This window comes from Schistocerca gregaria, chromosome 3 (genome assembly GCF_023897955.1).
Source record: "Schistocerca gregaria isolate iqSchGreg1 chromosome 3, iqSchGreg1.2, whole genome shotgun sequence".
Lineage (NCBI taxonomy): Eukaryota > Metazoa > Arthropoda > Insecta > Orthoptera > Acrididae > Schistocerca > Schistocerca gregaria.
The window spans coordinates 335,264,887-335,282,379 of NC_064922.1; the positions used below are offsets into that span (position 1 = coordinate 335,264,887).

Sequence of the window (17,493 nt, forward strand, 5' to 3'; positions counted from 1 at the left end):
GTTTGCCTGCAAACTATTAATGAGACTTTTCAAAAGTTAAACAATAGTGCACTGGCCATATAACTGTGTATTACTTGGAAGTTGTGAACAGTGAAAGTAAAGAACTGTAAACGCAAATATGCACCTGTTGGCTACGTCATTTAAAGTAGTCAGTGTTAAACTTCCACCGTCTATTTTTTCAAACAGTATCACAGCTTAGTACATCAACACCGAGGACAACAAACGAAGAAATAAAGCAGGTGAGCATCACAACAGCAACCCTCAAGAATCACTCTTCATTTAAACAGCTAAAGTCACTTCCTGCGTGGTATTCTAAATGTGAATAAGTTAGTGGGGATGAACCTCCTACAAAAGCTGGTAGCTAACTTAAAAGTTTTCAATCTTATTTAAGATTTTTATTGCACATTCACTAAGCCAGTGTTCATTTAAATAAATTACTTTAATATTTTTAAACTCAGACAAAAAATTGACATTTTAGAACATTTGTCACTTCAGTAGTCAGCATTTATTTCAGTTACATTCCAGTGCATGATATATGTACTCCCAGTTGGATTTACACTGAAGAGTCAAAGAAACTAGTACACCTGCCTAATATTGTGTAGAGCCCCCGCGAGCACACAGAAGTGCCACAACATGTCGTGGCATTGACTTGACTAATGTCTGAAGTAGTGCTGGAGGGAACTGACAGCATGAACCCTCCAGAGCTGTTCATAAATCCATAAGAGTGTGAGAGGGTGGAGATCTCTTCTCAACAACATGTTGCAAGGCAGCCCAGATATGCTCAATGATGTTCATTTCCAGGGAGTTTGGTGGCCAGTGTAAATGTTTAAACTCGAAAGAGCCACTTTGGACATGTGTGGTGTTGAATTGTTCTGCTGGAATTGCCCAAGTCCAGCAGAATGCACAATGGACATGAATGGACACAAGTGATCAGACAGGATGCTTACGTACGTGTCACCTGTCAGAGTAGTATCAAGATGTATCAGGGGGTCCCATAACACTCCAACTGCACATGACCCACACCATTACAGAGCCTCCACAAGCATGAACAGCTGCTGACATGCAGGGTTCATGGATTCATGAGGTTGTCTCCATACCCATACAGGTCCATCCACTCATACAATTTGAAATGAGACCCATCCGACCAGGCAATAGGTTTCCAGTCATCAACAGTCCAATGTCAGGGTTGATGGGCACAGGCGAGATGTAAAGTTTTGTCTCATGCAGTCATCAAGGGTACATGAGTGGGCCCTCGGCTCCGAAAGCCTTTATCAATGATGTTTCATTGAATGGTTAGCAGGCTGATACATGTTGATAGCCCAATACTGAAACCTGCAGCAATTTGCAGAGGGGTTGCACTTCTGTCACATTAAACACTTCTCTTCAGTTGTCATTGGTCCTGTTCTTGCAGTATCTTTTTCTAGCTGCAGCAATGTTGGAGATTTGATGTTTTACTGCATTCCTGATATTCAGGATACACTCGTGAAATGGTCATACGGGAAAATCCCCACTTCATGGCTACCTCGGAGATGCTGTATCCCATTGCTCATGTCTTGACTATAAGGCCATGTTGAAACTCATTTAAATCTTGATAACCCGCCATTGTGGCAGCAGTAACCGATCTAACAACTGTGCCAGACATTTGTTGTCTTATATAGGCATTGCCGAGCGCAGCATTGCCTAATAAATAAACTGACATACCGCAAATCTGTCCCTCTAGTAGACATCATCAAGAGAAAAGGAAACAGTTAATGCATCTACACTGATTATTATGCTTTCTAAAAAGTCTTCATTTACTGTATTTAAATAAGCATTTGAAATTAGGTGCAATACATGCCGAGTCTTTCCTTCTCAGCCCATCCAGTAAGTGTCCCCTAACCTGTGGTTCTGGTGATTTTTCTGAGCTGTACCCCTGTTTCTAAACATCTCCAGTCATTTTCCTAGTTGTCATGTTAAAAATAATTCCATGTTCTGTGCACGTTGAGCCACCCAAAAAATAATAGCTTCCATATCTCCATACATCCCACCCTTTCATGTTTCTTCTCCAGCATAAGATATGATAAAGTCTTTCTCACTGACACCAAATTAATCATTAATAACTTTAGTTGTTCCCTATTTTTGTCAACAGAAGAACTTCAGGAAATGTTTCTTCATGACACATTGGTACTGTTATATGCAATTCATTGCTCATCTTTCCACTAAGTTTGAAATAGGTCATTTCCACCAAGTTCTCTTGAGACTAGAATCTGACAGATTTATATCCTAATTTTTATTGGTATAATGATTTATTTAGTTTCTGTGAAAGTATCCATTTACTGGAAGTGCTGAATATCAGAATTTTCACAATTGAAATATTTTATCCCAAGATGGAAACCTCAGAGAAATTCCCAGTACAAAAGTTTTCTCTTGAGGCTAATATTTTTATCATTACTCACTAACCACATAAAATGTCTTTTATGCGACAAAGATAGGTTTTTTGGAAGCCCAGCACTTTATTATTTCACTTCACCAACAGCATTCTATAAATACTTAGACAGCTAAACACACGTGAATGTACACTTTTATCAATTGAAGACACAGAGTCTGTAACAGATGTTTGACCATGTTGGCACTTTATTTATAAGTGTCTGTCTTGGTAACATGTGCTATACATTTTCACAAGGACTGGTTTCAGCGTACTGCCATTATCATATCTGTTACAAATAGAAAAACTCTAAAGTGACAAAAATAAATTCTAGAAAAATATAAGAAAGATAACACTTCTACTAAACATACACATCAGCCCTACATACCTTTAAAAGTATTCTGATACAAATAACAATGTCAAACAGTATGTACACATAGGTACGTAACAAGTGCTGATAAATGGCTGGGGGTGTCCTACACTTATACAAACATAACTATAGCTAGTAGACACCACTAGTGCCAAACTACATAAGTGGTCAGCATCATAATTCAATAGCTTAAAGCAGAATATGCATAGTCATTTATTAAAATGATTTCATATGGAAAAATGTGTGTCTTACAATAAAAGATAAAATGCTGTGTCATGTGTGGAAATAAAATGCATACTTAAAGACAAACATACATGACAAGAAGTCGGTAGGTCCAGAGAACAAGAGATTTGTTACTATGTTATATAATGTTGTACTTTAAGAGAGAATTGTGGAAGCTTTCAGAAAAACTGAAGTTAAAATTGGATTTCAGACAAAAGGTACGATTGGTTCTAGATTATTTCACTAAGTTGGCAAAAGCATTAATAAATATATTGAATCTAGGGTCTACAAGGTCAACTGCCAGGACTATGAAAGATTTTATATTGGTCAGATGGGGAAGAATGTTAAGACTCACGTCAAAGAAGAGACGTACAGCCAAAATAGGAGTGGATTCAGTACACATTTTGATAATGAAAACCACAGGCAAGAAATATGCAGAATAATTTCGAAGTGTTGCACAGGACACCGAAAGTACAATTACTGAACCTACTGGAGGAAATGGATATCTATGCACATGCAATACAGCAACCAGGGTTATTGCTTTACAAACAGAATGTGTGTAACTTGGATGGCTGTTTCAATGTATTCAGGAACCTACTAGTCTCATTAGTGTCGCACACTGCAACGACTCAGCATGCAACCATGTACACTGGCCACCAAGAGCATAGTGACTGCTCCTTCTGCAAACACCACCAAAGGGAAACAGAAACCTCTTACAAGAGGCCACAAGATGGTGGTAGCTGGATTCTCCTCTGAATGCTCTATCGACCATCACGACTTATTATTATATTGTTACTGTTTCATTCATCATTTTTCACACAAGACAGTGTTTCACTTGCTTTGTCATGCTGGAAGAAGTTCTGTTAATAAATTCTATATTACTTTTTATACATTTTATTCTGACTTTCACAAAATACAGTGTTATTTACTTTGTCATGCTGGGTGGTTTTATTAATATTTACACTTTTTATTTGGACTTTAAGTATGGATTTTATTTCTGTATATTTTATTTCATTTTATGTTTTATTGTTAGACTGAAATTTTGGCACATGAAATCATTTTAATTAATGACTATGCACGTTCGATTTCAAACTGCTGAATTTATTATGCTGATCACTTATCTGCCTCTGCACTAATGTCCACTACTAACTATAGGACATCCCAGGCCATCATGAGCACTTGTTACATACCTATGTGTATAGACTGTTTGACGTGGATTTTTCAGTCAGAATTCTTTTAATTGTATGTATGGCTATTAGCAGTGTTATCTTTTTATGTATTCTTAGATTTTCTATATATTTATCACACAATAAATTGAAATTATTTTTGTAATATTAGTGTTTTTCCATACTGCAACAGATCTGATGGTGGCAGTAAGCTGAAACTGGTCACTGAGAATTGTGAAGTATATGTGATCAAGGCAAACATATATAAATAATGTAGATTTCCATAGTTCATTCTGGTGATAACTTGCTCTCATGTTTTCAATTAGGTGGTAGTGCTAAAATATCTCAATGTTTCAGCAAGTGTCATGCTTGTCATCTTCTATTGTTCTTTTTCAACAGGAGGTAATGAGTATAACAATCCTAGAAACATCAATATTTCAACACTACTACCCAAGTGGAAACACAAAAGCTTATGACCAAATGAACATTCATTTCATGAGCAGAATTTTATTTAATTTGGACCAGTAATATGAGAACTTATTATTTTGTATAGATTATAAAGAAAGCATGTTCAATATACCGGGTGATCAAAAAGTCAATATAAATTTGAAAACTGAGTAAATCATGGAATAATGTAGATAGAGAGGTACAAATTGACACACATGCTTGGAATGACATGGGGTTTTATTAGAACCAAAAAAATACAAATGTTCAAAAAATGTCCAACAGATGGCGCTTCATCTGATCAGAATAGCAATAATTAGTATAACAAAGTAAGACACAGCAAAGATGATGTTCTTTGCAGGAAGTGCTCAATATGTCCACCATCGTTCATCAACAATAGCTGTAGTCAAGGAATAATGTTGTGAACAGCACTGTAAACCATGTCCGCAGTTATGGTAAGGCATTGGCATCGGATGTTGTCTTTCAGCATTCCTAGAGATGTCAGTCGATCACAATACACTTGCGACTTCAGGTAACCCCAAAGCCAATAATTGCACGGACTGAGGTCTGAGGACCTGGTAGCCCAAGCATGATGAAAGTGGTCGCTGAGCACATGATCATCACCAAATGACACGCGCAAGAGATCTTTCACACGTCTAGCAATATGGGGTGGAGCGCCATCCTGCAAAAACATTGTACGTTCCAGCAGGTGTTTATCAGCCAGGCTGGGGATGATGTGATTCTGTAACATATCAGCATACCTCTCACCCAACAAGGTAGCAGTTTTGCTGTCCAGAAGTATCTGTCGGACATTTCGTGAACTTTGTTTTTCTTTGGTTGTAATAAAACCCCATGTCATTCCAAGCATGTGTGTCAATTTTTACCTCTCTCTCTACATTATTCCGTCGTTTATTAAGTTTTCAAATTTATACTGACTTTTTTATCACCCTGTACATAATTAACATCGGTCATGCAAGGTAATAGCTTCAAATAATAACATATTATATATAGGACACTTTTTCACAAAGGATAATCGTTTACATAGAAGTGTTCTGTGAGCACCTCTAAATAGAATCTCAACATCCATTTGTTAGAATTTAGGAAATATACAGGGAATTAAAAATCAGTAGGTCTAAAACCTAATTCAAACACTGTTCCTGAATATGAAATCAACATATGACAGCTGTTACATGTCATTCAAGTCTCTCATATACATGTCTCACAGTTTAACATATTGCATTTTAATTTGTCCCTTTCAAACAGTTCTCATCTGTGTCAGCTTCATTACAATGCTTAATTACCCATGAATAACAAAATCTGTGCCACAGCAGCAGCTTTTCCTCAACCCACTGAGACGAGACAAGTATTATAAAATTTTCCAGAATAAAAAAATCAATAATCATCACATAGGCCTAGTTGAAACTGCTCCTTAGTATAATAACAGCATGATAAACACTTCATACACAGTTTCAGTCATTTAAATCCCCATCCAGTCTCTGTGCTTTATTATCCAGGATAAGAGGCTACATATTAAAATATTTCTTTGATTTTACTAGCAACTTCGCCTTAACTTAGGCCATTATCTAAGGTATCATCCACCTCCAAAATTCTCAAAACTCTTGCAAGCCATTGGTCTCTCTACATTCTTGTACCTTTCTTTTTCTCTCTTAGATGATTTTACTTATTTTTATTTATACTCAAATAGCAAAATTTAATTTGGTGTTTATATCAGCTACGATGCATCCCACTTATTGATGACTGAGGTGGAGCAGCTGGGGAAAGGTCAGGAGGTACATCAACAATGATCACACCACCAAATTTCAAGCTTTCCAAACTCAAAACAAATAGCTTAGAGAGACAGACATGAGATGAGAAAAAGGAACTATGAAACAAAATTCATTAAAGAAGGGAAGGGTTGACCACACTGAATTGCAAGGCAGCAGAGAGAAAAGGAACCTTTCAGAAACATCAGAAACTATGTATGTAACATTCAAGATTTTTTCCCCATTTTCATCTTTGTTTCATTGCTGTTTTTCACTGTTATCTTTAACCTTCTGATTGGCTCCTGCAAAGATGCATCTGTCTCCTGTCTGGCTGATTTTGTATCTCTTGTCACAATGTTTAGAATAATTTCTCTTGCTCAGTTTTTCTCCTTTTTCTTTTATTACTTATAATGAAGGAGTAACTTGTAAGTTACAAGGACTTGCATGAAAATATGTATCTTCTGTGACTGTTCACCTGACACTTCAAGTGTTGTTGTTGCAGTTTCAGCGAGAGGATGGCAATATTAGTCACATAGGGCCATTTTATTTATATTTGTTCCTTGAATTGTCAGTAAACCTGCCTTCGTTTTTCTGTCAGTAGCTTTTATTACTGATGCCATTCTTTAATAAGTAAACTGTACTTTCTCCAGTGAAACATTATATAGGCCACTCATTAACATTATAAAAAAAGGAAGAAATTTAATTATGGGTAGTGCCTTACAGTGGTGTTCATCATATCTGACAGAAAAAAGCAAAGGGTTGTCCTAACACCAAGCAAAGGAAAGTACTCTTAAACTTGGAGAACTATCTAACAGTGAAATCCATAAGGCTCAGTCCTAGGCCCTATAATTTTTCCTTTTATGTAAATAATTTACTCTTAAATTTAAATTATCGTTCAGCTCTATTTGCTGATGACACATCAGTACTGACAGAAAATAAAATGCAGATGAAATTCCTGAAAATGTCATAAACAGTCTAGAAAACAGGGATGTTTGTTTTCATCTAAGTAGCCTAAAATTAAATATTTCAAAAACAGCAATTTCGGACAAAACATAAATTGTATTCGGATTATGCACAGAAGTCAGGAACTAAATGGAGCAGAATACGTTAAATTCTTAGTAATGGAATTGGATAGAAATCTGTCATGGCCATCACACATAGGCTACCTGAGAAGTAAATCAAACAGGCTGCCATTTGCTATGTTGATCACAGCCAATAGAACTGATACAGACACAAAAAATAAAAATAAAAGAAATAGTGTACCATATCTACATTGAGGTTGCTGCAAGGTACAGTATGGTGGAAATGCTAACAACACAGCAAGAACTTTAGCCTTGCAGAAAAAAATTATCAAGACACACATCATCAACAATCATTTCATTCCAGACTGATGCCATGGGTATTGTGTTTGAACAAGTGGAGGGCAAGGATGTTGAGTTTGGTCAACCAACAAAACGTTTCAGAACATAATCCCAGAGGACCTGAAACATAAACTTGTGCAGGTACTTGTTCTATCGAACCTCCACAATTGCATTGTAATTGCATATGGTGCAACCAATGAGAAAACTGGTGTCTCGACGGTCATCTAAGGCCTTGCCTCATTGAATACACTACTTTTCCTGTCTGATAACCAAAGTTAAGCAACATTGGGTGTGGCCAATGCTTGGCTGCGTAATTGCACGAGTACGCCCTGCACTGTAAGTAACTTTCCCTTTGCCTTTCTGGCAAAGAGGAGGAGCGGTGGAGGCATAGAGTCCTGATCCTTGCACCAAGGTCGTGGATTAAATTCTAAGCCTCTCAGCAGTTTCTCATGGAGTGAGGGCAAGTGCCAATGTTGACAGTGACCCATCCATTCATGGGGACGTTAATCTTGGTAGCCCCAATGGTGCTACTCAAGAGGAGCCAGCACTGGATTTCACCCTCTACCTTTTCTCACCATCATCAACCAACACAAACATGACACTACACTGCACACTCACACACACACACACACACACACACACACACACACACACACACACACACACACACACACACACACCATTACAGCCATCTACACATAACAGATACACTTAACACACTTCACATAGGAAAGGTGACAGTGTGCATGAAGGACAGGAAAAACTGTTCCCATTAGGTGGTTGAACTTGCCCTTCGGGGTCTCATCGCCAATGGGTCTTCCAGCTGATCATGCCATCTGACTTTACTTTTTTTTACTAGCTATTCAGAACTAACCTTGAATGCTTGTATGTGAAAAATCTGCAACATTTGTCAATTTGTCCAAGCCAGTGCTTTATACATCCAATTTGTTTGGTGGAATGCAGCCAAGTTACGTGACTACCATACACTATGGCTATTTTATTGGCTTCTCAGTGCGCATGCAGCCCAGTACCTCGCATCAGAGATTAAATACCTTTTCATCTCATCAGAGACATGTCAATGCAATGCCAAGAGATCCTTGTCAGCCACTATTAACAGAGGTAAATATACTAATAACAAGTGTTCCTTCATTATACTTGCAAGAAACGATTCTTTTCAAAAATAAAAATCGTGAACAGTCTTTTCCATATAACTTCCAGTACAAGTATGAAACTAAGAACAAAGAAAGTTACATGCTTCTAACACAAAGACTTCATCTTTTTACACATACTCCACAATACAAGGGAATGAAAGTATATACAGGGTGTTTCAAAAATGACCGGTATATTTGAAACGGCAATACAAACTAAACGAGCAGCGATAGAAATACACCGTTTGTTGCAATATGCTTGGGACAACAGTACATTTTCAGGCGGGCAAACTTTCGAAATTACAGTAGTTACAATTTTCAACAACAGATGGCGCTGCTGTCTGGGAAACTCTATAGTACGATATTTTCCACATATCCACCATGTGTAGCAATAATATGGCGTAGTCTCTGAATGAAATTACCCGAAACCTTTGACAACGTGTCTGGCGGAATGGCTTCACATGCAGATGAGATGTACTGCTTCAGCTGTTCAATTGTTTCTGGATTCTGGCGGTACACCTGGTCTTTCAAGTGTCCCCACAGAAAGAAGTCACAGGGGTTCATGTCTGGCGAATAGGGAGGCCAATCCACGCCGCCTCCTGTATGTTTCGGATAGCCCAAAGCAATCACACGATCATCGAAATATTCATTCAGGAAATTAAAGACGTCGGCCGTGCGATGTGGCCGGGCACCATCTTGCATAAACCACGAGGTGTTCGCAGTGTCGTCTAAGGCAGTTTGTACCGCCACAAATTCACGAAGAATGTCCAGATAGCGTGATGCAGTAATCGTTTCGGATCTGAAAAATGGGCCAATGATTCCTTTGGAAGAAATGGCGGCCCAGACCAGTACTTTTTGAGGATGCAGGGACGATGGGACTGCAACATGGGGCTTTTCGGTTCCCCATATGCGCCAGTTCTGTTTATTGACAAAGCCGTCTAGGTAAAAATAAGCTTCGTCAGTAAACCAAATGCTGCCCACATGCATATCGTTGTCATCAATTCTGTGCACTATATCGTTAGCGAATGTCTCTCGTGCAGCAATGGTAGCGGCGCTGAGGGGTTGCCGCATTTGAATTTTGTATGGATAGAGGTGTAAACTCTGGCGCATGAGACGATACGTGGACGTTGGCGTCATTTGGACCGCAGCTGCAACACGGCGAACAGAAACCCGAGGCCGCTGTTGGATCACCTGCTGCACTAGCTGTGCGTTGCCCTCTGTGGTTGCAGTACGCGGTCGCCCTACTTTTGCAGCACGTTCATCCGTCACGTTCCCAGTCCGTTGAAATTTTTCAAACAGATCCTTTATTGTATCGGTTTTCGGTCCTTTGGTTACATTAAACCTCTGTTGAAAACTTCGTCTTGTTGCAACAACACTGTGTTCTAGGTGGTGGAATTCCAACACCAGAAAAATCCTCTGTTCTAAGGAATAAACCATGTTGTCCACAGCACACTTGCACGTTGTGAACAGCACACGCTTACAGCACAAAGACGACGTACAGAATGGCGCACCCACAGACTACGTTGTCTTCTATATCTTTCACATCACTTGCAGCGCCATCTGTTGTTGAAAACTGTAACTACTGTAATTTCTAAAGTTTGTCCGCCTGAAAATGTACTGTTGTCCCAAGCATATTGCAACAAACGGTGTATTTCTATCGCTGCTCGTTTAGTTTTTATTGCTGTTTCAAATATACCGGTCATTTTTGAAACACCCTGTAACAAGCTACAAGACAAATTTTCAAAGTCGTGGAATATATAGTCAGTAAAAAGAAAATCATATAACACACTGGTACAGAAATGCTATTACTCTGCTGAGGGATTTTTTGATGAAGATTTCACCATTTGAACAGGATATTAAATTCAGATTTTGTAGTTGCATGATAACAAAGATTGTGTCCTATGTGTAACCTATTATATTTTTATGAATATAATAGAGGGAAACATTCCACGTGGGAAATATATATCTAAAAACAAAGATGCTGTAACTTACCAAACGAAAGCGTTGGTATGTTGAAAGAGACATCTGCCTGTGTCGCTATATTTGCGGATGGATATGTGTGTGTGTGTGTGTGTGTGTGTGTGTGTGTGTGTGTGTGTGTGTGTGTGTGAGTGAGTGAGTGCACGCGAGTGTATACCTGTCCTTTTTTCCCCCTAAGGTAAGTCTTTCCGCTCCCGGGATTGGAATAACTCGTTACCCTCTCCCTTAAAACCCACATCCTTTCGTCTTTCCCTCTCCTTCCCTCTTTCCTGATAAAGCAACCTTGGGTTGTGAAAGCTTGAAATTTGTGTGTGTGTGTTTTATTGTCTCTTTCAACATACCAATGCTTTTGTTTGGTAAGTTACAGCATCTTTGTTTTTTTTTTTCTATTATATTTGTAATATGACAAGTCTATTGTTCACTAAATCAGTGATTTAACTAGTATGTTATGAGACGATAAAATATTGATTCAGGTATTTTCAAAATAAAGAAGTGTGTTATAAGAATTACAGCTGACATCAGTTCTAGAACTCTTAGAAACAATTGTAATTTACAACTGTTTCACAATACATAGTTTCGTTAGTTACCTTGTTCATTAAGAGGACACCTCTTTTTCTCAAAAAATAAAGCAAAGTATGAACATAACAATAAGACTGGAAGTGCTTAGCATTTGTACAGAAATAAGTAAGAGACATTAAAGCACATGTATTCAATAATCTGGCAGAGCACGTTAAATATCTTACGGGTAATGTTGTGGTGTTTAAGGGTGAATTAAAGAACTTCATTTAAGGGAACTGTTTCTATTCCACTGTAAGATATGTTCTCAGAAATTCCTAAAATTAATTTTCTGTGTTAATCTGTAATTAATATTACCACACTAATAAAATATGACTTTGTAATGTTAAGACATATTGTTGTATTGCACCTAAATAAACTGTAAATTCTGGACTTCTTTTCACATCTTACAGACCCCTATCCACAGGGTATGTAAAATATGAGTAATGTAAGGTCATGCAATGTGCAGTTCACTTTACTTTCTCCCATGTAAAGCAGGAACTTCAGTGCGTATGCTTCTGCACTGGTGTTGCTGATCCAATAAATAGTTAACACAGAATAGAGTTCCTGCATTTTTAAAATTGTTCTGGCTTGATCTTGAAGAATAAGTCAACAGATACTGATATCCATACTTAACTATAGATCTACTGTGTGGCTTATGCACCTTTATGTTTCCATTCTTACCTTACAAGTTCCCTTGCATTCATTGACACAGAGTGTTCACAGTGTTTTGGGAAATTGATGACTCGACACAGCTGTGCATATAGCATGGCTTTTGAATTTGTATCATCAAAGGGCATACTTGCTGTCAGCATAACAAACAATACTACTCCAAGAGACCAGGCATCATACAGTTTAGGATTGTACGGTTTTCCCTGAAACAAAGTAAGGTTATGTATAGGAGCTGTTATTCAAAAGCTAGAAGATGTGTGTCAGTCATGTTACATTATGCATGAAATGAACCTAAGTTTAACAACAGAAATTAAGCATATTTTTAATGTTAGAGACAGCACATTTGTATTTACTGTTATATCATTTTTATTTTTTTGTGTAAAATAATTTTCTGTTATGTATTATTTGTGGTGTGATAGGTGACTAATGGTTGTAAGTAATTACATTGAACAAGGTAAACATCAACATTTCCCCAAGTACATTCCACAGTTTCTTATAACGTCATTGTAACAGCTATTGTGGCAAGTTTTGCTTCATAGAGTATTTTATTACCATTTCAATAGTGGTACTGAACCAGTCGTGTGCACTGTCCTGTGCCATTGGGTATGTTGCATATTACGATGAAAAAGGTAGGCAATATAAATGTACTCACAGTTAGTCATTATATATGCTGTACACAAACATTATACTATATTATTCACAGCCAGAGAATACTAAATTAAGGAACTATGATGTGATTAATGTAGACATGTTACATTTAAAATTAGTATTGTGAACTTATAAATTTCAGGCAGCACTGTGTCTAAATTTCAGCTTATTAATAAAAACACAAACTGATAGACTTCATTTTCAAGATTTTTTGAAATGAAGAAATGATAGCGAGTTCATTCTTAGTTAAACAGATTTGAATCTGATTTCAATGTTTCTGTCAGTTTCTCAACTGAAGGGATACAAAAGATGGATGTATGTACTTCATTCTAGAAGGTCTATAACAAAAAAAATCCAGGATGGAATAATGACAATATTATGAGAACGGTAGATTGTTACTCACCATATAGTGGAAGTTATGAGTCGCAGACAGGCACAACAAAAAGACTGCTAAACAAGTAAGCTTTCATCCAAAAGACCCTCTTCTGAATTAAACAAAAAACACACACCACACATTCACACAAATGCAACTCACATACACATGGCCACTCTCTGTGGCAGCCGAGGCCACAAAGTGAACAGCAGCACTCGATGGAAGAAGAAAACTGGTTGGTGAGGGTAAGGAGAGGGCTGAGATAGGGAGGGCGAGGAACAACAGGGTAGGGTGTGGAGTACAATAAAGTGCTGCTTGTGTGAGTGTACAGGGATGAGGTGGGGTGAGGCTAGGGTAGCCAGTTGCAGTCATAAGGTTAGATAGAGAAGGGGGGAGGGGGCGGGAAGAGCGGTAAAGGAGAGAAGTAAAAAGACTGTGTGTGCGTTGGTGGAACAGAAGATTGTGTAGTGCTGGAGTCGAAACAGGGAAGGGGATATGTGGGTGAAGGACAGTGACTAACAAAGGTTGAGGCCAAAAGAGTTACAAGAATGTAGGATATATTGCAGGGAGAGTTCTCACCTGTACAATTCAGAAAAGCTTGTGCTCGTAGGAAGGATTCAGATGGCACAGGCTGTGAAGCAATAATTGAAACAAAGAACGTTCTGTTGGGCAGCATGGTCAGCAACTGGGCAGTCCATCTAGGCCACAGCTTGTTGGTGGCTGTTCATGCCGACAGACAGCTTGTTGGTTATCATGCCCACATAAAATGCAGCACAGTGGTTGCTGCTTAGCTTGTAAATTACATGACTGGTAGCCCTGCCTCATGACTCACTGCCACCCAGGACTGGAGCAACTGAATCAAATTCTCCTCCAGGGTTTCAACTACTTTTCATTTAGCCCTGAAATGAGAAATGTCCTACCCACTATCCTCCCCACCACTTCCACAGTCATAATCCATTGCCCGCTGAACCTACACAAGAGCTTTGTCCATTTCCACTCAACTCCTGCCTCCAAACACCATGCCTTATGGCTCATGTACCTGTAATAGACTTAGATGCAAGACCTGTCCCATATATCTTTTTAACCACCACCTACTCCAGTCTGGTCACAAGCATCACCTATCCCATCACATGCAGGGCTACCTGTGAAGCCAGTCACATGATCTACAAGCTAAGGTGCAACCACAGAAAGAACCACAATCCACCACCTAAAATCTGATCTCAACCTTACAATCATTCCTGCTAACAAAGGCTCCACCAATGTGGTTTTGAACTGCAAGTATTACCTAGTGGAAGCATTCTGCCAACTGCCACATTCATCCACCATCATATCCTGCCATGGTGACCCCATTCCAGAAATCCAGTAGTACCTCCAGTCTCTCCTCAAATCCTTAGGCCCATTACAGAACCTCTCTCCAGAGTCCGTCTCTCTCCTCAGCCCTACCTACATGCTTCCTAAAGTCCATAAACCCAACCACTAAGGATGCCCCATTGTGGCCAGTTACTGTGCCTCCACTGAGAGAATCTCTGGTCTTGTAGACCTTCAGCCTATTACGTGCAGCCTGCCTTCCTATATAAAAGATACTAACCATTTCCTCCATCAACTCTCCACTGTTCCTGTGCCTTTATCACACAGTGCCCTGCTAATCACTATTGATGTCACTCCCATTTATAATAACATCCCTGATGCCTATGGCCTTGTCACTATTGAACACTACCTTTCCCAACATTCGATGGATTCTGAATCTATGACCTTCCTGGTCACCATAATTAACTATATCCTCACCCACAATTACTTCTCCTTTGAGGGTATCATCTACGAACAAACATGGGGTATGGCAATAGGCACCCGCATGACATCATCCTATGCCAATAATTCATGGCCATCTACAGGAATCCTTCCTAACCATCCAGAATCCCAGACCTCTCACACATTTTAGAGATTGATGGATGACTTCTTCATGATTTGGATCATGGGTGAGGGCACCCTATCCACATTCCTCCAGAATCTCAACACCTTCTACCCCATTTATTTGGTTCTCTTCAATGCAACAAGCCACCTTCCTTGTAGTTGATCTCCAACTCAAAGACGGATACATCAATACCTCCATCCATACTACACCTACCAACCACCAGCAATATTTCCACTTCAATAGTTGCCACCCATTCCATAGCAAGAAGTCCGTTCCATACAGCCTAGCCACCTGTAGCCATTGCATCTGTAGCGATGAGCATTCCCTCTTGAAATATACAAAATGTCTTACTGAGGCCTTCAGAGATCATAATTACCCTCCCGAGCTCGTACAGAAACAGATCTCCCACCATTTTTTTTTTTTTTTGGCCTCCCATCTCCTAAAGTCCCACTCTCCAACCACAGAGGAGGACCCCTCTCATGACTCAGTACCACCTAGACTGGAGTAACTAAATCACATTCTCTGTCAGAAATTTGGTACCTTTTGTTGGGCCCTGAAATGGGGAATGTCCTACCCATTGTCCTTCCCAAGCCTCCCACAGTGGTATTCCCCCACCCACAAAACCTACACAATACCGCAATCCATTCCTACTCAACCCCTGCTCCCAACGCCACATCTCATGGCCCATATACCTGTGCTAGACCTAGATGCAAAATCTGTCCCATACATGCTCCCATCACCTCCCACTAGACTAGAGTCTGATCACAAGCATCACCTATCCCATCAAAGGCAGGGCTACCTGTGAAACCAGTCATGTGATCTACAAGTTAAGCTGCACGCTTACTTATTTAGAAGGGATCTAAGAGTGAAACAGAAAGTAAATGTTCTAATAAGACTATTTTTTTCTCTACTTCTTTACTGATTATGTCAAATATGTTGATGTTAAAATATTTACTTAAATACATAGTTAATTTTCATGTCCAAATTTTTATTTAATAGAAGAATTCAAAATTGTGAATTACAGAGCCACTGTCCAAGTTGTCACACTAATGTCTTCAGTTTAATATTGCTCTGTTTGTGCTGTATAACATATCAAAATTCTTGTTTGAGAGTACATGGAATAGCACATCTGTGTAATTGGAACTTATTCTTAATACAATATAATCATAATTTACCTATAAAGTTCTAGGAGAAACTGTGTACTTATTCTTGCTTTGCACTAAACAATTTGGACAATATGTGAAGACAACAAATAACTTGGAGTGGTGGTCTAGATAGGCATATTTTAACTGTTGCCTGCCTGAATTAAAGACAAAAGGGCATGGTTTCTGTTGCAACACAGAGATTTAATCCACTAGAAAATTTCCAAACTTTGCAAACTCCAATTTAGAATGAAAATTCATTGTGGAAACAATCACTTTGTGGCTAAACCATTTCACCACAGTATCCTTTCTTCCGGGAGTACAAGTCCTACAAGATATGCAGGAGAACTTCTGCGAAGTTTAGAAAGTAGGACAGAGATACTGACAGAAGTAAAGCTGTGAGGGTAAGTCATGGTCTGGCATTCTCAGTCAGTAGAGCACTTAACAGTGAAAGGCAAATGTTCTGGGTTTGAGTTCTACTCCAGCATACAGTTTTAATCTGCTAGGAACTTTCAGCGGTAGATTAATAAACACAGTTTTTCAAAGTTTTGCATTTTATTTTGTAAAAAATGGTACTTCATTTCCATCACCCCTCCCCCTTCAAAAAACTAATATTAGTCATCTGCACTAGCTCAGAACATGAGTCAACTATTAGGAAACATGGAATTTTTCTTGTTTATTTCTATCAGAGATTTTTATTTTTATAATTCAGTGTTACTACTCCATGTTTTAGTCTTTCAGGAAATGTAGCTTGACTCAGTGATTGATTACAAAGGTAACTCAAGAGAGGTGCCAGCAAGGTAGCACAAGAGTTCATTTCTTCAGTTTAAATAGCATCATAGTCAGAAGAATTACTTGCTTTCAGTGACAGTTGCTTTTCTAAATCATTTGCTTTGAATGATACAGTTTTTATTCGCAAGTTTTCAGATACACTTAAGGAGAGTTCATTGAATTTAATGGCCAATGATTTGAATTTAACAGCAGTGTCTCACTGCAACTGTCATCAGGAAGTTGAAAATAATTTCCCTTATTGAATTGGCTTGGTTCAGAGCTGATAATGTTACACACTACCATTTCCTTGTTCCTGAACTTTTGGAGTTTTTCTAAACAGTAAATGGTTTCTGCCTTCTTGATGAAACGGTTAAGAATTGTGCAATACTACTTATAGTCTTGATTAGTCTTGATTAGAGCTAGCCCTGCGTTAACTAAGACTCTCTCTTCTTGGAACAAAGTATTTTAATCCTAGTTGGTTAGCCACTTCTTACCTCAGCTTCTGGTGTAATTGCCCCAACCAGTTGCAAAGACTACTTTTAGAAAATGATTAAATTTACAA

At 38.6% G+C, this 17,493-nt stretch overlaps 1 protein-coding gene across 1 annotated transcript in view; it reads right to left on the reverse strand.

Moving 5' to 3' along the window:
* The window catches only part of LOC126355361 (testis-specific serine/threonine-protein kinase 3-like), a 72,199-nt gene that overhangs the window by 12,461 nt on the left and 42,245 nt on the right, over positions 1-17,493 (reverse strand). The window contains exon 5 of the mRNA XM_050005655.1: positions 12,098-12,288. Coding sequence (XP_049861612.1) covers positions 12,098-12,288 — 191 coding nt within the window. The remainder of the gene's footprint in view (positions 1-12,097; positions 12,289-17,493) is intronic.